The sequence below is a fragment of the Tarenaya hassleriana genome, unplaced genomic scaffold (assembly GCF_000463585.1).
Source record: "Tarenaya hassleriana unplaced genomic scaffold, ASM46358v1 Cleome49, whole genome shotgun sequence".
Classification (NCBI taxonomy): domain Eukaryota; kingdom Viridiplantae; phylum Streptophyta; class Magnoliopsida; order Brassicales; family Cleomaceae; genus Tarenaya; species Tarenaya hassleriana.
This window is the reverse complement of record NW_010967605.1, coordinates 195,404-218,773: the sequence shown is the minus strand read 5'-3', so window position 1 is coordinate 218,773 and position 23,370 is coordinate 195,404. Positions and strand designations below refer to the sequence as shown.

General features: G+C 34.7%; 4 protein-coding genes and 1 non-coding gene across 6 annotated transcripts in view; 3 read left to right on the top strand and 2 right to left on the bottom strand.

Annotated features, from left to right (window-relative positions):
* Positions 1–545, top strand: part of LOC104825770 (zinc finger protein ZAT10-like) — a 1,183-nt gene extending 638 nt beyond the window's left edge. Inside the window, exon 2 of the mRNA XM_010558138.2 lies at positions 35–545. Within this exon, the coding sequence (XP_010556440.1) occupies positions 35–362 (328 nt within the window). The 3' untranslated portion in view covers positions 363–545. The remainder of the gene's footprint in view (positions 1–34) is intronic.
* Positions 546–15,250: 14,705 nt separating this feature from the next.
* On the top strand, positions 15,251–16,138 carry LOC104825768 (LOB domain-containing protein 38-like). The gene is made up of 2 exons (XM_010558137.2): positions 15,251–15,537; positions 15,620–16,138. Exons 1-2 carry the CDS (start codon positions 15,354–15,356, stop codon positions 16,012–16,014), a joined length of 579 nt encoding a protein of 192 aa, XP_010556439.1. The 5' UTR covers positions 15,251–15,353; the 3' UTR covers positions 16,015–16,138.
* Positions 16,139–19,289: 3,151 nt separating this feature from the next.
* On the bottom strand, positions 19,290–20,804 carry LOC104825767. 2 transcript variants are annotated; one of them, XM_010558136.2, is made up of 4 exons: positions 20,607–20,804; positions 20,350–20,471; positions 20,104–20,165; positions 19,290–19,680 (listed from the first exon to the last, which is right to left on the bottom strand). In XM_010558136.2, the coding sequence occupies exons 2-4, from the start codon at positions 20,438–20,440 to the stop codon at positions 19,480–19,482; spliced, it is 354 nt and encodes a 117-aa protein (XP_010556438.1). In that variant the 5' UTR covers positions 20,441–20,471; positions 20,607–20,804; the 3' UTR covers positions 19,290–19,479. The 2 variants fall into 2 exon arrangements, with proteins under 2 accessions (XP_010556438.1, XP_019059566.1); XM_019204021.1 differs by lacking the exon at positions 20,607–20,804 and having other exon boundaries at positions 20,350–20,600.
* Positions 20,805–20,964: 160 nt separating this feature from the next.
* On the top strand, positions 20,965–21,037 carry TRNAA-CGC. Its single transcript has one exon. It is a non-coding gene; the product is annotated as a tRNA-Ala (tRNA).
* Positions 21,038–21,624: 587 nt separating this feature from the next.
* LOC104825766 lies at positions 21,625–22,946 on the bottom strand. The gene is made up of 2 exons (XM_010558135.1): positions 22,674–22,946; positions 21,625–21,981 (listed from the first exon to the last, which is right to left on the bottom strand). Exons 1-2 carry the CDS (start codon positions 22,765–22,767, stop codon positions 21,806–21,808), a joined length of 270 nt encoding a protein of 89 aa, XP_010556437.1. The 5' UTR covers positions 22,768–22,946; the 3' UTR covers positions 21,625–21,805.
* Between the last annotated feature and the right edge of the window lie 424 nt (positions 22,947–23,370).

Genomic DNA, 23,370 nt, shown 5'->3' with positions numbered 1-23,370 from the left:
CCCCCCCCCCCGCCACGGCGAGCGGCGGCGGCGGCGGTGTAAGCCGTGGCGGGAAGCCCCACGTCTGCTCGATCTGCAACAAGTCGTTCCCCACAGGTCAAGCACTGGGCGGCAACAACCGCTGCCACTACGACGGCGGAAACAGCGTTAGCGTTGCGGCGGTTGGGAACCAGAGCGTTGTGACGTCATCGGAGGGTGTTGGGTCGAGTAGCCACGTCAGCCAACAGAGCCACCGTGAGTTTGACCTGAACTTTCCGGCGATGCCGGAGTTCGCCGCCGAGGATTTCTTCGTCTCCGGCGACGTGGACGAGGTCATCAGCCCGATGCCGGCGAAGAAGCCTCGCCTGGTTTTCCAACTCTGAAGCCACACGATTCATCATGGAGATATCGAAAAAGGGTTTTCGTTTTTTTTTTGTTTAGATTTTTAGATTTCAGATTGATTTCGTTTGGTTTCATTTTTGTTATTTTGGGTTATTGTCGTCATAAGATATTCTTTTTTGTACATAAAAAAAAAATTGCATCGATTAGTTTGGAATTCAATTGAATTCGTCATCTCGGTTCATAGATTAAGCTTCCAAATCCAATAGCAAAATCACAAAACCGTAACACAGAAAAACGACGGTCCAACGTGCATGAGAAACACGCGCGGATAAGCGCGTGAGGAATTGATTGGCGATGACAACACTGAAAGCCATTTGGTTTTTATCATGATGTGTAAGCAACTCCAACTCCAATGAGGAAAACACAAACAAAAGCTATACTGTTTTTGTTTTAAATTTTAATTTAATAAAATAAGCTCACATACAAAGAACCTTAAAACTTAATACGATCGAATTCATGTTATCACAAGTTACCTTAGTCGATGATAATTATATAAATTTTTGTTAAAAAATGGTCAAAATTTATCTAATTTAATTAAAGTCTCTTATAGTTTGAAGATCTATGGAAGAATGCAGAGAATCATCACACAATATCTTTGTATTTGATCTCTTAAATGAAGATATAACCTTATTTAATCTTTTATATATTTTATATTATTTTTTTCGTATCCGCATATTTGCAGTAGACACGAGCAATTCGTGTTACAAAAAATTGAAAAAAAAAATGAAAATCGGTGGACCGTTGTGAAGGTTATGGTTTTCGGTTCGGGACAAAACGGGGAGAGCGATTGAGATGAGGTCATGGAGTGGATAAGAATGTGCGACCAAAACGCAACACGAGCGATTACAAATGACACGTGTCATTTATTGATTATCTTATTTAATAAAAGAAAATGCCCCCGCCGCCACATGACACCTTATCATATCAAGTGTCGAGATTATATAATAGATAAAATCATACTAATTGAAGAATAATTTCGTTGGTTTGATTTGATCCATATATGGCCAATGATATATAAACCAAATTTGACATAAACATCGAATATATATATATATATATATATAATATTTAAAAATATAAATCTAAATCAATAATGTAATAATAATGAACATTTTTAACCATAAAAAATCGAATCCATATAAAAACAGTCGAGCCCAATAAAACTAAACGAAGTGTGCACCCCTTTTTTCACCACACACCATAGTGATTTTGCACCGTACACGTGTCCCCTTACTCTCCATCTGCTTTCCGTCCACTTTAATTTCTGAAAAAAAAATGGATGGATTATATTATATTATACGTTATTAATTCGATCGAATCTAAGTTATTTAACTAATGAATTCATGTGCTGTGATTTACATTTACGTTATAAAAATTCGATAATCATCAACCAAATCGTGGTTATATACAGATTAATTTAGAAGTATAAAATATTAATTAACTAATTAATTTATTAAAAATTTGGACATTTTTAAGCAAATGCATGTGAACTAAGTGAAGAGATGGTGTGTTTGGTGTTCATAGTGGCAGTTCACATTTGTTGTCACTCTCACTCTCTCTCTCTCTCTCTCTACATGGTTTTCTAACAAGTTGACCATCACACTTAATCATTATAATTAATTAATAAACTATCAGCTAATTAATTAATTAATTGTCTGTTAAACAACCAGAACTTGTAAATCGTGGTCCGCTAATATTAGAGTATTAGTCTGTCCATTGATTATTTTATTATTCGTTAATTAAAGTAACACTCGTCCATATTTTTATCAATCTATGCTACAGCTAATTTTTTTGCATTTATGTACCTAATCATATGATATAAGGCCAATCTTATATAACTAATTATAGAATGTTAATTCTGTAATTGATGGAGTTCGCATGAGACATATACGTGACGCGTAATAATAATAATAATAATAATAAGTGGACCGACCATTGCGGTAAGACCAACGGCATAATTTGCTCCGCCACTTCACTCTATATTCCTTAGGTGTCACCGATTCCTATTTTTTGTTTATTTATTTATTTATCTATTTTTTCCGGTTTATTTTCAATGCTTTGATTTTTGTTAATGAAACCGTGTAACCAGTGAAGTCATTTACGCGGCCGGCTTTTAAAGCCGAGCTCCAAAGAAATCGGTGGATTAATAAAAGCGATTGCGGAATTTATTTGGAATTAATATTATAACTCGTTAATTTTGATTTGAATCCTGCCTAATCCGTGTTTGTTTGTAAAAGCATATATCCATATATTGGCTTACGAAGTTTGTATTTTTTTTAAATGAAAATAAGAATTTCAAAAGTGCGACCGACATCTTTAGTTCACTTACTATTACATTTTTATTCGATTATTTATGGTTCTCTTTATATCGATGTTATAATTTTGTATTATATTTTTCATAGAAAACATATTTTAAAAATAATCTACCTTTTATTCGGGTTTTCAGTTATTTCTGTATTACATTCAAATAATTTAATTAAAATAATATTTGACAGTAAATTTTAAAATCAAATTCATTTTAAATTTAATTCCATTATATATTCGAAACCAAAAGGCAAGCGATCCCACGAACACAATTTGGTGTAGACTGACATATGCTTTGCTCAGCAAATTAGTCTCACAAAATTTAATTATTTAATTCTTTCGGTCTATTTGGATTTATGGGCCATTTTCGGGCGAAGTTCTACACATACGTGGACCGAAATCTCTAATATTGTTACATATTATTATATTATATGATATTGGACCTAGAAAATAGTCTCCGTATGGGCCTTTATGTATTATTTATGTTCGTAATTTTATTCAAAGTATATATTAGAATCGTACCATATGTATCAAGCACGAACGGGAGAATATCTGTCTGGTCTAGTCGTAACTAGAAATATATGATTAAATTATGCTTTACACCTCAATTTGAAGTTTGGTTATGGTAACACAATTTTACACACAAAAAATAATTAATTTTCAAATTGGTTTGTTTGTGAACTGGTTAGTATAAATATCAAATTTACAATTACTGGTATTTTTCAGGTTGATTTCCAAGAGTGATTGAGACCTTGTTTTTTAAAAAGAAAATAGTATTATAAATCGATATATAAAGATAGAAACATAATTGATTGAGTTATATATTTTAGATAAATTTTATTGGACGAATCAGAGGAATACGAATATAACAAATACATGGTGCTTTGATTTAAATCAAAACTAATATAGTACGAATTTAAAGCTTAAAATGATAGAAATACTATATTATAAAATGCAGAATATATAATCTTTTTAGATCAATCATCATGCATACCTCACAAAGAATAATTCTGTGACACTCAATTTCAAAGTGAGTAAATAGAATTTCATACTTGATTTCATAGATACATATAGAATTATGTGGAAAGCCATATTCGATGAAAGAACAAAATTCATATAAAAAAATCCACCTATGTCATAGTAGTTGACAAATGACAGAGTGTTAGTATAGTTCTTCTAGTTTAGAACGTAAAAAAATATTTAGTCTAGAGACCACTACCACTATTTATAGTAATAAGTTTGTGTAATTTTCAAATCCATCCATAAAGAATTATGAAATTACACTACATAGTATCTGCATAATTATTTGTCTCTATATTTTTTGTATTTGCATATTCGACCACATGTAATTAATGATCATAATCTTCTACAATTATTCACATTAAACAACAGTTACACCATATATTGATTATGATATTAAACCAAAATATAGCTGTTAGAGAATTTCTAACAATCTCTCACTTGGTCGAATATCTTGAATATGAATTTTATTTAGTGAGCTCATAAATTGTTTATTCTTTATGAACACTTTAACAATCTCGTTCATTGAATATGTAATGCAAGGACCAAAGCGGCTTTCGTTGCATTAGCGCACGACTAAACCTTACAAGATCACGTTACACCATTTTATCTAACGACATAGATCATGTGTAGCTATGCATCATGAAAATCTTGTGTCTAGTTTGGACATGTTCTGATTTTCAACTTTGAGAGTTAAAGTGTTCATAGTGCTGAAGTGATAAAAACCTAGATACAGCGAATACCGCAAGGATACGGATCAACTGTAGTACTAGGGTCGAACATAGAGAATAGTTAACTCTAGGAACAAGACTCAACCAAGAATTAGATCAGGAAATATGGAATGAAGTATGTGAATATCGAAAATAAAGCAATAAACTAACTAAGTAAAATCAGATAGATAAATCACCGTAGCTTCGGGATAACCTTAACGCGCAGAGATTGTTTCTAAGGATGGAGAATCTACGAATATCGAACTCTAATCGAAAATCTCAAGTTCTAATATCAGATTTGGTTCTCTCAAGTCATAAATCCACTATCCAATAATTTAATCTATCGATCTCTCAACCTAATAGATTAAAATATCAAATGCATTAACGATCACTATCACAGTTTCTAAATCGATCAACTTATCTTTCAATAGTCTTAATCAATTCATTCAATGAATTCTTTCCGAATCTAATTCCAACTCTCGTTGTAAATCAGAATCTAAGATCAATCAATCAACAGGCCAAGAAGATCAAAAGCAATAAACTCAATTCAATTAAACCGCCGAGTATCGATAACGTAGTTTCGAAAATAAAAACCAAACAAATTCCTACAAGTTTAAATCCTTAGCTACAGTGAAACGATTACTCACTACCCATAACAACAAACGAGTTCAAATCAATAAGAAAAAACATAGAAACAGATAAAGAAGACTCGCAGCGATCTCTCGACGACGATTCTTCAATCTCTGCTCCCGGGAAACTCCGTCTTGATTCTCTCTCGAGCTCTCTGGCTTCTGCTGTGATCTCTCGATGATTTCTGAAGTCTAAGACGTCCTCTCTTTATTCCCTTGGTGGCTCGGTTTCTTTCTTTGCTGAAAACGGAGGTGCGGATGCAAAATAGGAAGTTTTCCCGTAATGCAACACGGCCGTGTCGAATGCAACACGGTCCGCGTCAATTCTCTGTTAAAAATCTGCACTTTAGACATGGACTGAACACGGACGAGTTTGAATCAACACGACCGTGTCGAATGACAACACGGTCCGTGTCAATTCTCTGAGCAAAACTTCACTTTTTTCAGCACGGACACAACACGGCTGTGTCGAATTCAACACGGTCCGTGTCGATTCTTCAACTCGAACATACTTGACAGATTTGCTCATAACTTTCTGTTCCAATGTCGGATTTGTGCGATCTTGGTGTCTATGCGTAGATATTGAAGAGAGCTTCCCAATGAGGTAGAGAACACATAATTTGGACTTGTAGAGTGGAAGTTATTGGACTTGAAAGATTTAACTTTTTAGGCTTCGTGTTTTTCCCCAGAACAACTCCAAATGTTCCCGTTTCGTCTGTGATGTTCCGTAGTCCATGTTTTCCACTCCTTTTGCTCTCTTTTATGCATGAATACATGTTTTAACATCAAAGAAAGCAACCAAACAATATCGAGACCAAATGTACTCTAGAATGCCTATAAATATGCAAAACCTAGTAAAATGCACTAGACATCTTATACCAAAATATCACCAAAATACATGTTATCAACGTGCCAGCTCCTCGGTCCGCCTGACCCAGCGTCTGGTCCGGAGCTGACCAACTTTTGGTCAACCGGACGAGACCTGGACAGATGACCTTGAGCTGACTTCCGGACCTCCTAGACTGACCAGACTTGGTCCGGGGCTGACCAAACTTGGTCAGCTTCGGACCAACACACTGAAATTCTTTTTCATGTTCGTTTCGGTCAAATCTCATTTCCTTTCTCCGGATTCTTCATGTATAAGTCCATCCCTAGTAGTATGTGACCCTGTAGACCCATTTTAAGTGGTAGTGACTTCGGAAACCTTTTCCGAACCACAAGTCATGGTTAGCCTCTAGCAAGACGCCATGACAACTCACTTAGAATTGAGTTAGGTGATCTAACCAAGGCATTTACAGCTCGAGTTCTAATCCTTTGTCTCACGATATCATATGTTGAACAAGAGCATGGTTTGATCCACCCTTCAAGTTCAACCGCTTTCTTATCTTGGCAAATCGACTAATAAAATAGATGCAACTTCATCTATAGTGTGACCACGCATTTTTCATAGTCCGACTTCCATGAGAGGGCCCAGCGATATCTTTCCTATTAAGGAGGTGACAAGTCCCATATTACATGCCTACTATCTCCATATGATTCGTGAACGTATCTGATCAACGCCGTTATAATCATCCGGTTAAAGACGACGTTTGACGCAGTCAAGACACGCCACTCCTCATATCAGATACTCTAGACATCTCAGATATGAGGATCCAAGAACGAACCGTTGTATGAGATTCAAGTCATGACTCTATCCATGTGGCAATCTCATGCGGGTCATCTAGTCACTCGTACGCAACGAGTACCCATGATTGTAATATGCATCCAATGCATCGATCACACCTCATGCTAGTCTTAATTCATCATTGTTCCCACAATGATAACCGATAGGGAGTTTAGAATCATTCTCTAATGATTCAAGAATACCGAAATATAACAAACATGCTAATCATATAATGGGAAAAGTAATGCATTCATAAACCAATGAATCAATACAAAGTCAAAATGTCATATCATGGATCATCCTAGAGCATTACAACCAACAGTTAGTACTCTGTATTCTCTCTTTTATAACCAGGAACTTAATGTCAATGTGCTTTGACTTAGACGAGCTTCTTTTGTTGTTGGAGTACATTACCACTGATTTATTATCACAGTATATCCTTAATGGTCTTTCAACTTTATTGATTATTCGCAGTCCTGTGACAAAGTTCCGCAATCATACTCCATGGTTAAATGCCTCATAATAGGGTATAAACTCTGCTTCCATGGTTGAAGTTATCGTTAGTATTTGTTTAACACTTTTCCACGACACAGCTCCACCGGTTAACAAAAAACATAGTCTGAAGTGGACCGTCGACTGTCTTTGCTTCCAACAATATCCTTTGATCTTCAAATGATCTGATTTTCTATAAGTTAACATGAGATGTTTGATTTTCTGTAAATACTTTAAAACCTTTTTGGTTGCTTTCCAATGGTCCACACTAGGGTTACTTAGGTATCTTCCTAACATGCCAACTGCGTACGCTAAATCTGAATGCGTACACACTTGAGCGTACATTAGACTTTGAAATACCGAAGCATAAGGAATGTCTTCCATCTGTTTTAGCTCAAAGTGATTCTTCGGACATTGTGAACCATAAACTTGTCAGCTTTACCAATATGAGTATTTCCCATCTTGCAGTCGTTCATACCAAACCTCGCTAATATCTTTTCGATATAATGCCTTTGTGATAATCCAAGAATACCTCGAGTACAATCTCGATGTATCTGGATTCCTAATACAAAGTTTGCATTGTCAAGATCTTTCATCTCAAATTTTTTTGATAAGAAAGCCTTAGTTTCATGCATCAAGCTCATATCGTTTGAAGTTAACAGTATGTCTTTGACATACAAAATCAGGAAAATACATTTACTCCCACTGAATCTATGATATACGCATTCATGAACAACGTTTGACTCAAAACTGAATGAACAAACTACTTTTCGAAATTTTTGATACCATTGATGGGATGCCTGTTTTAGCCCGTAAATATATTTCTTTAATTTGCAAACCATTTTCTTTGCATCTCTAATGACAAAGTTTTCTGGTTGTTGCATATATATATCGTCTCATCAATGTCACCATTGAGAAATGTTATCTTTACATCCATCTGGTGTAACTCTAAGTCATAATGAGCTACTAATGTCATTATGGTTCTAAAAGAGTCTTTCGATGAAACTGGAAAGAAAGTCTCTTTGTAATCAATTCATTCTTTCTGAGTAAAACCTTTAGTTACAAGAAGAGCTTTATGCTTATTCACATTATCCTTTGAATCCCTTTTAGTTTTAAATATCTATTTACAACTAATAAGTTTCACACCTTCAGGTAATGGAACAAGTTTCCAGACACTGTTGTCTTGCACAGACTTGTAGTCATCATTCATGGCATCTATCCACTTTTGAGAATTCTGAGCTTTGCAAGACTTAACTGAAGTTGATTGGATCATCATCAATCAAATCTAAGCATTCTTGATGTTCTTGAAGAAGCACGATATAATCGTCTGGTATCGCACTTCTTTTTTCGCTAGAGGATCTTCTTAATGACATTTCTTCTTGAGTTTGTTGAGGTTGAATTTTCGGATTAACTTCTTGAGGTTATTCCTGAAGTTGAGTGTTATCTTGTTGATCTTGATGTGTTATATCTAGGGGTGTCAAAATGGCCCGGCCCGGCTCGAGCCCGACAAAAACCCGAAGAATTACGGGCCGGGCCGGCCCGACCCGAAACACACACGGGCTTAAAATCTTGGGCTCGAGGCCCGGCCTAATGGGCTTTTCCCGGGTTCGGGTCGGGCTTCGAGTTTTTTTTTTTTTAAAAAATAATAACAAAATAAAAATAAAAATTATCAAAATAGAAAAAAAATTAATATATACTAAAGATAATAAAAAATAAAGTTTTGATGAAAACATTTATTAATATATATGTGAATTTAAAAAAATTAAAACTCAGATTATTTAATTTTTATATAATAATAAAATTTATTTTAATATTAGTGAATTAATATGTATATATTTATGCATGCATGTATATATATCTATATATATGTATATAAATTTATATTATATAATATATAATATATTTATTTTTCCGGGTCGACGGGCCAGGCCGGGCTAGCCTGGTCCGAGCCTGCATTTTGGCCCGCATTTTTCGGGCCGGCTCGGCCCGGCCCGATGGACGACCAGGCTTCAATTTCTTAGGCCCAAGCCCGTAAATTTTACGGGCGGACTCGAGTCGGGTAACGGGTCTCGGGTATTTTTGACACCCCTAGTTATATCAAAGTCAACCATACTCGAAAGAGGAACAAATACTTCTTTAAAGACAACTTCTCTGACTTTATCTTCCCCTCAAATTCAATATCCTCAAAGAAATGAGTTATTCCCGTTTTGAACATAGTCCGGTTCTTTGAATTATAAAACTTATACCCCCTTAAATTCTTAGCCTCATGTGGGATATATTGTTTAGCCTTTGTTGGACAACCTGAAACCCTTAAATACTTTAAGATTGGTTTCTTCCTTATCCAAAGCTCGTAAGGAGTTCGCTTAGCTATTTTTGTTGGTACTCTATTGAGACTATAAACTGTTGTCTTTAACACTTCTCCCCAGAGAGTTTCGGTAATGTAGTATGACTTAACATATTTCTTACCATATCTTTGAGTGTTTGGTTTCGTCGTTCAGATACACCGTTCATGCTAAGAGTACTCGACATAGTGTACTGAGGAACAATACTACAATCCTCTATGTACTTAGCGAAAGGTTCTTGACGTTGTTCCCAAAATCCGTCATATCGGTCATAGTATTCTCCACCATGGTCGGATTTGACAGCTTTAATTCTTTTGCTTAGTTTATTTTCAACTTCCGCTTCAAAGGATTTGAGCACGTTTAGCGCTTGTGACTTCTCGTGAATTAGATATTTATAACCATGTCTATAATAATAGTCTACGAATGATATAAAATATCGTTGACCATTCCAAGATACCGTATGGAAAGGTCCACAGATATCTATATGTATCAATTCTAAAACATCTGTAGTTTTAGATGCATCTAATTATCTTTGTTTTGTATGTTTACCCTTGATACATTCAACACAAAAGTTGTGTTAAGTCCTAAATATCAAGGATTTTATCTAATACGATCATTTTATCCTTTGTTTAGATATGTGACCCAATCTTTTGTGTCATAACCTAGCAGAATTTTCTTCAATTAATTGTTGTTTTATACCACATAAGTTGACTTGGAAATTTTCATTGTACAAAGCGATTGTGTTTAACATCTAAAGATTATCGTATCTTGATAAAGTACCAAAACTTAATAAAATAGAATCTTTGTAAAGAGAAAAACATTCATTCCCAAATGAACAAGAATAACCAAATTTGTCCAAAATAGAAATAGAAATCAAGTTTCTCTGAAAGACGGAACAACAAAAGTCTCCTCAAGATCCAAATAATAATTGTTACTTAATAATAATATAAATATGCCAATGACTTCAACTTCCACAGCCATGTTGTTCCCCAAGTAAATGTGTTTCTCAAAGTCACTTGGCTCCCGACTCCTTATGTATCCCTGCATAGACACACTAATGTGAGTAGTAACCTTTGAATCTACCTACCAAATATGTTATGGTACAGAAGTTAAATTAACTTTAGAACAAACCAAAGTAAGAAGTTTGCCTTTCTTGGTAAGCCATACCTCATAGGATGTGCAATCCTTCTTCATGTGCCCACTTTTCTTGGAGAAGAAGCATGTGAAGCTCTTCACCAACTTCTTGAACAACTTCTTGCGAACTAGGTTAGAATAGCTTCCTTTTGTTTTGGGTGTTTCTTGCGCACGTCCTTATTCTTTGATGAGGATATAAGATGAGCGACATCTGCTTTTTCATGTCTCAATCTCTCTTCTTTTCTTTGGGTCGATTTTGATAGTCGAGCATCCGTATGATAATTGTATTTATCATCACATGTATGTTCGTGGTTCTGCCAAATATTTTCTATCATTTGTGTATCGTTCCATATTCGCATGAAGATCTCAACATACCGAATATACTTTAAAAGTTTTTTAGTAGAGTTACCCCTTTGACGAGAGAGCTCACTTTGGCAAGTTGTCACCACAGAACAACTTACTAAGAAATATCATATTCGTTATTATTGAATCTTGTTTTACCATAAAATCCCTCATATTTTTTATTCGTGAACTTTATCAAATTTCGGAATTTGATGTTATAATTTATTCGGACTTTATTGCAATAACATGTTGTCAGTGCGAGCATATGCCAAGTAACGTATGTCGTTCAGTGGTTGCTGCATCTCTCAGCTTGCTCCTGATCCGGTTTCGAATCTGGACACTTACAACATTATTGTTGATTTATCCAATCTTGTGTCTGTTTAATGCTGGCCCATCATGGGTCTGCCGAATTTCGGCCCAAATTTTTGTATTTTTTTCAAATTATGATTCTTCGGTCAACGTGTTGGGCCACACATTATACCAAATAGTTTTTGGTCCAGGTCAAGAAACAGATTCTTGAGATCATTAAAATCGAAGTGACGATTGACACAGTTGTCATTTCGTCTTCGAACTTCTCCCTCTTCATTCTTCATAGAGTTTTCTCTCTGAATTTTTTTTTGTTTCTTTAGTTTTTTCTTGGGTTTTATGCTTTGAAAATCTGCCTAGTTTGCTCATAAACATTTTTTTTTTTCCTGAAGTCGACAAGTGTATATGAAAATATGTATATGTTTCCATATTCACACGTTTGAGGTAAAATCTTTTGGATTCAAACAGTAAATATCAAAAAATATCATTGGGATTCTTTTGTTCGAGCTGGATTTTTAGGTATTTAAACCTCTGACTTCAAATCTTTGATGATTCCGTATGTATCTCTGATTTTAATGCTTGAAGAGCCACAATCCGAGTTCTTAACCAATTTTCGGCGAGTTAACGGTTCATCTATCCCTGGGTTTCCTTTTCTGATTTAGGGTTTCAAAATTTTGGTAAGTTTCTGTTTCTATTTCAAAACCCTAAATCTTTTAACCCTCCCCAAATATTTCTTAGATTTCATTTTCCTGAAGTTATTAATCGATTCTGCATATAAATACGTTTACTCAACCTCTAATCGAAAGATCATAATATATGCATGTGCAGATTTGAACATAAATTCAAGGTTTTATTTTTGAAACTTTCTGTCTATTTTTTCTTTTAATGCCGGTGAGATCTCTGCCAGTATTGCATTATCGGCGCCATTGTTCTGTAACATATGGCGACGATCGCGACTTTTCTAGTGTATTTTTTGAACTAGCTTTCTAAAATCGAACATACAAAAACTGATCGACTAATGATATGTCTTCTGTTTTGTCCTTTCTCGAACATTCCTCTCGTTTTTTGATTTGGGACTTCGAAAGTACACAGTCTCGTGTGCGTGGCTATGGCAATCGACATTCTAAAATACCAGGAGCCTTTGTCTCACATTTTGACTAGTGTTTTAACTTTCCCGCGTCTTTGCGACTTTTTAGTCTGCGACACTTTGAGTTCTCGGTTCCGATTTAATCTGAAATCCTACACTCTCAGTTCAGACGTGTCTCTTTTCGGGTTTCTATTCTGTTTCTAATTTGTCGTTAACCAAATCGAGGGATTGTTTGGACTTGGTCACTGATAGCTACAAAATATCATCATATACACAATTTAACCATGTTCATACCTCGATCTCGACCCTCAAATTCTGATTGATTTCTGGTTTTCTAAAAAAAACAGAAATTACAACTGTCAGAATCTCAATTTGTGGTGACTACATTAAAATGTCAATTTGGGTTTATATTTTGGTTCTCCTAAATTTTGATTAAAGTTAACTAATAATTTTAATCAGAATTCTTTTACCTCTGATATGAGTGAGCCACATTTCTAAATTTTTTACTTATTATCTTTACTGTTTAATTATATTAAGTTTTCTATAAATATATGATTTTATGTATTTGTATATACATACGTTTTACGTATCTAAGCAAAAACTTAGTAATATTTCATATATTCAAAAAATCTATGGCCAAGAAAAAAGATTTGATAAAAAAGAATAATTTTGGAGATCCATCGTGAATAATTGATTTAATTTCTGATGATTTTTTATGATATAGATAAGGGTTGGACCATATAATTTTTATATATTAAAAGTATATTAAATATTAGTTGTATATAGAGCAAAAGAATTGACATAGATGATTCAATATCTTCGTCTCTTAATAAAAAATCAATAGTTCATACCATATTCTAAGAATGGAGCAAAAGGCAACTCGTTACCACATTTATAATTATATTATCTTATAGAATATGTTATATTTTTTTATCAGCTATATTGTTTCGATTTCTTTTGTTCATTTTTTTTTTTTATTTTATTTGGTTGGAAATTGTCATAAAATTTTCATTTTCATTTTTTTTGTGTTGCTTATATTTAAAGAATTTATTCTTTACTTTTCAATAATACATATAAACATTGATTCTTTTGATTTTTCTGTTTCAAGAACAATTGAATTAGTTCATTGATGTGTGAATTTCTTCGTCACTCAATCCATCACCAAATATACATCGAACCTTTAGAAAATTATTTGTTTTGTGAATTTATAATATTTCATTTTAATTATTAAATTTCTCATAAATTTAGATATCTAACATATGTTAGATCGTAAAATCCAAATTTTGCAGGGGTTATAAATTAAATAATAGTAATAAATAAAAAAGCTTGTAATTAATAAAAGTGCATTACTTTTTCGAGGTATTATTGTTCCTCCCTCAAATGCGGCCGAATGGTATGGGAGGAGGAGGAATATTGATGGTGACGAATTCTCTTCTCTGTCGTTGTAAGTGCCCCATTAATTGCACCAATAACAATTGTTGTTTTATTTGCGAAATTATAACAATCCCACAGTTTTTGTACAATATTTTGAATAATGGGGAAATGTATAATGATTACATAATCACTAACAATCATAAAAACAACATGAGATTATGCGATTTTCACATGTGAATGTGATATTGGACCAATCGCAACTAATTTTGTGTGTTACACATAATGCGATGTAATCGATCAAGCAATTATGCTATGATGATTTCCATCAAGGAATATCATAAAATAAAGAGAAGAATCTAATAACTCTCTCTCTATATATACATAAAAATATTTATGCAGAATTGGAATTTCCGACCAAACAAAAAAAGGTTATTCAGAAATTTTAAGACACCCACTTCAACTTGCAACAAAAGGATCTAAAATAGTCATATTATAAAACCTACTCGGGGGGAAAGATTCGTACCGCGAAAAGTACGAAACACGAGAGAGCTTCCGTTTTTATATTTATTTAATTCTTTATTACTCCTATGTTAGTGCAAAATGTAATGAATTTATTAGCAGCATAGCATTTGATTTTATGTTTCCTTGTAACTCATACCAAACGACTATCGATCTAAAAGTATTTCGGAAACATAATTTTCAACATACCCATAATTACTTGTTGAAACTCCTTATTAGGGTGGAGCTCTCCATCATCATAGTGCAACTTATTCAAGTCGAATCGGTATTTCACGCCAGAACTTCCATTATTGGTTGATGAAACATGCCTCACAAATGTATCTTCTTCTTCCTTCACTTCCATCTTCATTTCCATATTGATGAACTAATAATTTTTTAAAAAAATTTCCGTTCTGTATAATATGTTGTTCTAAGGAAAGATTTAAATAAGATTAAAAAAGGCAAACACTTGGAAATTGATCAATAATTATTAGGGTAGAAAAATAGGAAACCGTGTAAATAATTGTTACGTACAGTTGGCCATATTAATAAAGGGTAATAGTGGAAAAAAGTATAAAAAATGCATAGAAAATAACAAAACGTCAATTATTTTAAACCAAAAAAAAGAACCTAAAACGACATTTAAATTTAAACAGAGGGAGTATTTTTTTATTTCGGGTCAGTGAAACAGCGAGTGGAATCGGACGGTTCACATCACTCGGAAGACAAGAGAATCTAACGGTCCACAAATCTTCCTCACCAAAAAAGAGAAGCGGAGAAACGGAACCGCTCGTGCCCAGAGTTTGGAAGATTATAATATTTAAATATTCGATTTTTTCCTCTCAGTCTGTTCTATCCATCGCATTTGGTGGACCCCACATCCCACTTTTCATAAACCATGGTCAAGAACTAACCCAACGCCAGGGTCAACATCTAACCCCGATCATCGCCTTCTCTATAACCCCACCCTCCCTCCTCCTCTCTGACAGTGTTCGTGTAAGGTCAGGTGTTGCTGTCGGAAGGAATCTAGGCCGTCGGATCGTGGGTGGAGGTAGATCGGACGGCGGAGAGATGAGCTGCAACGGGTGCAGGGTGTTGAGAAAAGGGTGCCGCGAAGGATGCGTACTGAGGACGTGCCTGCAGTGGATCGCATCCCCAGAGGCCCAAGGCCACGTCACCCTCTTCCTCGCCAAGTTCTTTGGTCGCAGTGACCTCTTCTCCTTCATCTCCGCCGTTCCTCAGCCGCAACGCCCCGGTACACATATATACATACATACCCACACATATATATATACATATGATTTCGGGTTTTGATTTTTTTTTTCCATTTTTTGTAGATTTGATAAAGTCGTTACTGTATGAGGCTTGTGGGCGTACGGTGAACCCTGTGGATGGAGTGGTGGGTTTGCTTTTGAGCGGAAAGTGGCGGCTCTGCGAGGAGGCGGTGGAGACTGTCCTCGCCGGTGGAGTTCTCAAGCCACCGTACGACGGTTCGCCGGCGGAAAAAGATTCCGGCGGGTGGATTCATCACCGGCGGATGGGGAAGAGGAGGGGTCGTGCCAAGTCTGGTTTCCGGGGGCTAGGGAGGGACTATACGGCGTCGTGTTGGAAGGAGGAGAAAGTTTCGTCGTCATCGACGACGGCGACGAGCTTCGAGAGCGGCGGAGAAGATGATCGGAGACGGCGAGGGTACGCCGGCGAGGAGACTAAGCTTTTGAATCTCTTTGTTTGATCTGTATGAGTGAGATTGAGAAAAAAAGGCGAAGTATGTTTTTTTTTGGACATCGCCGGCGAATATAGTGGAATAAATTTTGATATTAATAAATAATAATAAATGAAAAGGTGTAATAATATTACTTCCTTTTGTTATGTAATTTATTTTATTTTAAAGAAAAGCGGGATCTTGGAGGTAGTGAAGTGAGTAATGACTGTTGTTTCAAGTCAAATAATGTCTTAAACTCAATACAAATATGAAAAATATTTAAAGTTTTAATTTTTAATAAATATATATAAGAAATTTTCAGACAAGTATAAAAAAAAATATTATTTTATATGGATAGAAATGATGTATGAATATAGGGTTATAATATTCCGATGAACTTTATAGAGATTTCATAAAACTTGATGCATTGATACGAGATTCTCCCTTAGCCTTTTACCACTCAACAACTGATAATATTCTAACTCTGTTAATTTTATCAATTCAAATTTCATTTAGCTATATAATTAAAATCATTATTCTCTTTAACTTCGCTAACTTTATAAACAAAAAAAAAGTATTTCAATTCTCTCGATAATTCTCTGAATTAAATCATCTAAATTTTATAGAATATTTTATATTTAAATGTAATAAAATACCATTTTAGGACAATTGTCATTTGAGGGAACGTTTTAACCGATGGATATTTTCAAATGGAAGGAGTTCTGAACAATGGACAGTGTTGTGTCAAATTCAAAATGCCAATTTATTGACTTAAGTTTCCCCAAAGGCTTTTCTAGTTGAAATTTATTGTATGTCATGTTATGGATCCAATTATAAACATGGATATTTATATAATATATGGTGTTGTAAGTTCTTAACCTACATCTAAAACCAAATTTAACGCAATATATATATATATATATATATATATAATAATCAAATTGAATTTTAAAATTAATCAGAGATCGGGTTCGAACCCTATCCAAGGGATGAAACAATCATTTAGATCAATTTTTTATCGTTTAATGTGTTGATACATGGACGAACGAGTATTAATCTAAATGTACAAGGTTTAAAGATACCGATTTATAGTTGAACGTTATTCAAAACATGTTGTGATCTATAAAAAAAACTAATTAATAATTATTAAAAATAGTTTTTTGTTAACTAAATTATGAAAAATAATTAACCATAATTAACTTTCGCGAATTCAAAATAAAAACGATAAAAGATATCAACGCCTATTGAATGATTCAACCTTTTTTTTCCCTCGTATCTTTCCCCACACCTATACACAAACACGTGCCTCAAATTCTTTTAGTGTTCTATGATTTGATATTTAATTAACTCAAATATGGATGAAAAAACGGTAAGAAAGAAATACAAAGTGTTCTTCCATCCGAGTTTTACTATCTTGGATTACTTTTAAAAAAAATAATGTGAGATGATAGATTTAGATTTAGATAAAAAAAAAACATCGTGTTTTCGCGTTTGACGGGATTGGTTTTTTCGGAGGATGAAAAATCCAAATAAAAACCTCAACTTTATCACTCACTAAAATTAAACCCTATAATTCTAATTCTTCTTTAAAAAAACTCTAAATTATATAAATCAAGAAAAAAAAAGAACACATTAATGCACGTCAAATTAAAGAAATTGATATTTATTTAGCTAGTGGATAAAAAGAATAAAAGAAAAATGCTCACTTTACGATGTTTATTACTCCGTTTCATTTTACATGACGTTTAAGGATTCTACACACAAATTAAGAAAAATAATGTTTTATCCAAAATACCTTTATTTATTGCATAGATAATTATCATTGGTAGAATATTTAAATATTATTAAATAAGAGTAAATTTGGAAAATTCATTAAAAAGTATATATTGAAAATCTGAAAACGTTATTTATTTTAAAACAAAAAATTTGTTCTAAAACGTCATTTAAAATGAAAAAGAGGAAGTAATAGTTTTCTTGGTCTATCCAACATCTATAATCACACAAAGCCAACTATAATGAACATATTAATTATAATTAGCAGTGTTATTGAGGAATAAGTCCCTTCAATCATAACTTGAGAGACAAGCAGTATATATGTAAATTATAATATCTCATTACTTTCATATTTTTGTGTTTCTCAACGCCATGATTAGTCTATGTATTTAATAAATGTGATATACGCAACATGTTGTGTGCGTATAACACAAGAGAAACCATAGTCTAAAAGGATATATATATATATATATATATATAAAGAGTTAGAGAGCCACAATTGAACATGCAAGTCATAAGGGAGAGTGGGTCCCATTTGTATGGAATACACGTCGGAGTCGACGTCGAAGCTAATCACTCATCTTCGGCCTCCTCCATCCTAAGTGGGTTCCATTCCATCTCTCACTCTCTCCCAATTGGCTCCGAAAGCTTTCACTAATTATTATTATTATTATTTAAAAAATCGTATATAAATATCTAATTTTTATAAAAATTTCAAAAGTTTAGATATTTCTATAAGATTTGTGAAAATTTTAGGTATTTATATAAAAGATTTATACTTCAAATATTTATCTAAAATTTTATAAGTTTAAATATTTTAATTTTTTCTCATTATTAATTATTATTAAATAATAAAAATATTAAAAATATAATAAAACTAATAAGAAAAATAAAATAAAATAAAATAAAAATAAAAATAAAAAAAGTTTCATACATATGACATACACATATACTTATAATACATACATATATATAACATATATATATACAGGGGTGTCAAACGGATCGATCGTTCCGACCGAACCCGCATTCGGCCCGAAGATTTCGAGTTTGGATTAAGGGCGATCCAAATTTTTTAGATCTATAGAATTAAATCTGAAGTCCTGGCTATAGAACTTTAGATCGTATTCAGACCGACTCACTCGTTCGACATCTTTACTAGTGTGCAATTTTTTTCACTTATTTTTTTAAAAAATTAAATCGGGCATCCGGACAAGTTTAAAGCCCGGTTTAACTCAGTATCAAAAGCAAAAAATTTCTCGCGCCTAAAATTATAGACTTAGAAATCCGATATTTTTCAAACGAATTCGGATCAAGTTTCGAATTAAAATTGACATCCATACATATTTACATACATATATATATACATATATACGTACATCTATATATGTATATATATGTGTGTATAGATATATATATATATATGTGTATATGTATGTATGAGTATGAACATGTACATTTTATACTAAAGATTATTATTATTTTTTAATTTGAGATGAAGCTACATTGTTCTACATTGATTTAGATCCCCAATGCGATGAACCACCAACAAAACGATCTAAGGTTACAAAAATACAAGCTACAGACAACAGTGCATCGATCTTACCAAACTTACAAACGCAGAGACAAAAAAAAAACGAACGAACAAAACCCTGAAGCGTGAACGTGAAAGCATACAACATAGATAGGCATGCAAACCCTAACTTGGGCCACAAGGCATCTCTATCCACCATCTCTAGGATGAGTTGGAGAAGACGGCGGCTTCGGGATGTACGGGTTGAGAGGAGTCCCGTGTTGTATAGGTCCCGGCCTGATCGATGCCTTTGTTGTCGGAGAAGGGTCGACCGGACCGTAATCCTCCTCATTGAACTCGCCTTTGTTCTCCGACCCGAGCGTGTTAGGCTTTCCATTGCGGCTAGTCTCCTGAGTTCATAAGATTCAGGAGAAACGAGGTGTTGGTAAGGTGAAATCAGATCAAGAATTGGGAAGCCATGTCGTAATTATTCGATTAGCGGATGTGATCTAGGCATGGTTCAAACTAGGGCTAGAGAAATAAACATCCCGCGGGTACCCAAAGCTCGGTTACCGAAACAACGCGAATCTAGTGGCGGTCCAAACCCGCAAGAGACTCGAATTCAGGGTCGGATACTCAACCTATGTCAAGCTCTAGTTAGAACTCCCAACACTTGAAAGATGGACAAGAGCCTTAACCTAAGGGCCACAAACATTGATAATGCCATAACGGAAACGAGGGGATTTTGTCTCTGATGGTGTTGGCATGCATGATTCTAAGATCAAAATTAAAAAGTGTCATCAAGTCTTAACGTCATATGCAATCCATATTACCTTCAAGTTCTTGGAATGGTCTGAAACCAGAAAACCACGTTCCTTGTCAGTGACTTCGATGTCTGTAACAACGTTTCAAGAAACACTTAGATCAATCATGCAAACAAAAAAGGAAATGTAAGAACGAATAGGAGATGCAGGAGAACAGACATGCAGCAAGATTAGATCGATTCTTATGAATCCTACCCAACATATTATGGAGAGAAGCGATTAAAAGGAGCTAAAATGGCCAGAGAAAAAGAGTACCTGAAATTTTGTTGGGGGAAGAAGAAAGGGAAATGCAGGCGAAAGAGAGGAACAGAACTGGGAAAAGGAACAAAACCCATGGCTTGAACATCTTCAAAACTCTGTATCTGGATCCGAGGTTCCTGTTCCAAACGTCGAAAACCCAGATGACAAAAATGAACCCAGAAACTAAGAGGGGGAAAGACAAGAAGGGTTCTTGTCCTTTCTTGTTTTTCAGAAGTATAACTACATTTGCCTTCGAGTTTCAAGGCACGTACCCGTTTACGACAGTTACGTGGAATGTCGAAATGAGAGAAACAGAGCAATAAAATCAAGCTGAAAGGTTTCAAAAGAGTAGAGAAGAGAGATGGAGAGAGGCGTGGCTGAATATCAAGAAGCCATGCCCTGTTGCAGAATTCAGAAGACAAATTATGTGGTTGAAAGTGAGGGTAATAAAGAAGGATCATGTGGGTTTTCAATCTATCTTCTTCAATGTGGAGTGGGAAGAAATCAAGAGAGAGAGAGAGAGAGAGAGTAGAAGCTCAGTAATTGCCATTGAAGAAACAGAGAAGAATTGAATATTTTAAAAAAACATAATTTTGATTATTAATGAAAAAGGATCAGCTCGAATATCGAGGGGGTGTAGCTCATATGGTAGAGCGCTCGCTTCGCATGCGAGAGGCACGGGGTTCGATTCCCCGCACCTCCACTTTTTTCCTTCTCACATTTACTAAATAAACTTTTTAAAAGCTAATAAGCTTTATTACGACTTTCCCTATTATATTATATTATTATTATTATCATCTGTCACTTAGTTTTTTTAAATCTTATTTCCTAGTATACAGTTTATGCATCTTTGCTTTGATTGATCTCCAAAAACGGACAGTTTGCTTCAATTTTTCATGTATCTTCATTACATTCTTGTATCAATTCCTTTTCTCTTTGTTGCCCAACATCATACAAAACCTTAGATTCAAAGTTCAGATTCTTGTTTTTTTGCAATCCACTATAATGATTAATTTTTACTTATGTGTAACAAGAATTGCAACTCTAGATATATCAGATAAACCATTAAGGGTTGAACTATTAAGTTAAAGCTATTCATTGCATGATAGGTGTAGTTAAGTAAATACGGATTAAAATGACTTAGATATGAGGATTTGGCATTTGAGAATCTTTGTATCAAATGTATGATTTCTCCTCGATTATATAGCAACAGTATTGCATCATAAAACAAGCAAGAACTATTCCCATGGGTAAATCACAATAAGTGGAGGATGAAATCAAGAAATCCACTAAAGTAATAAATAAATAAATAAATAAATGATGTGATATTTACCCATTGGCTTTAACAAATGTAAGAAGAGAAAAGACTTCCCCCCTTGTAAGTGAAAGAACCAACTTTGTCCCATGATTCTTTGATCGTACGAGGCTGCGTTATAATGTTTTGGAGGGAATGGGATTTGCCCAAATACCTTCAAAGGTTTCTGCAGAGACTCGGGGCTCGCCTCGCCAGTTCCACGAGGTTCCAGCATGTTTTCTTCGGCGTCTTAGGATACCGACTGAGCTCTTCTTTCTTGTGAATCATGTCCCACAGTATATGTATGTCCTCATACTCGCTTGTTCTTACATCCTGCTTCAGCTTCAGCAGTCCTGTTTTGTGGTTTTCCCCGCCATGAAAAAAGCCGATCATCATCGGGTTAACCACACATTTTGCTAACAGAACTAAAATGTACATTTGATTAACATACATCAAGACATGCACAGAATGATTGGCTGATAGATCGGAACATATAGGATGGAGAAGCAACAACTTGATGCAGGATTTTCAGTGAATATGAATTCATAAGATTACGGGCAATTTGACAGATGAACAGTTGAATAGCCATGAGAATTCCACAACAATACCTAATTGATTGACACAGGAAAATGTAATAAAGTGAAAACTCGCTTTGTTTCAACAAAGTACAGAATATTGCCATGAAAATTCTCGGTATGTTCCTCACTGTAATTTGCTTTCTCCACGTATATCACTGAACTCCATGGAAGAAGGAATATCACCAGACAGAACATTCTTCAAACACAAACTCAGGAGCATTTGAGCATATATTTGAAATCGCAGAAACGTTTGAAATCCGAGCACCTCATCACGCTAACCTAGAAACCCGAGTGCTGAAAACCCTAGCAAACGAATCTTAGATCACATCCTTACAAGCCACCGCACAACCAAATCCACAACAACAAATCGAAGAATCGTCACAGAACGAAGAGAGAATGATCCGTACGCATCGATGATCGGACAGAAAAGAAAAACAGAGACGAACACATCGGCGGCGAAGACTTACCGGTGTCGCGGATCCCGAGGCGGAATTTGATCCTTCTCCAGATCCTCCGAAAGCGGTAATAGATCGTATTCTCCCACCAATCCTCCGTCGACATGGGCCGGCGGATTTCAAATTCCAAATTACTTGGCGATTTTGTTCACCTTCTTCATGAATTCGTCGAAACTTCTGGGATCCACCTTCCTGTTTGATTCGGATTTCGCTACGTGTCCTTTTCCCGCCTCTGAATCTGATTCTGTTTTCCCTTTTTGCCCTTCGTTCATTTGTATTCTTTGTTTTCGGAGATTCTGAGCCTTGGGAATCAAGATTTAAATCTTCTATATTTAGAGATCCGAAAAGATCTAGAAATGCTCGTTTTGTAATTTTAAATTTAGAAATCCAATTTTATATTTGGATGCTGATTTGTTCGGTTTAAAATTGTTTAATTTACAATTCCAATTTCGATACTAAAAAGTAGGAGTGGTCATTTCGGTTATTAACCGAATAACCGAGCCGAACCGAACCGAATAAGACATAACCGTATCCAAACTGAACCCGACATCAAAACCGAACGGTTATAATTTACTTAAACCCGAAAACCCGAACCCGAAACCGAACCGAATAAAAAATAACCGAAAAAACCGAGAGAATAACCGACATTTTCTTTGAAAAATTGAACTTTTTACCAAAACCGAACCGAACCCGAACCGAACCGAACCAG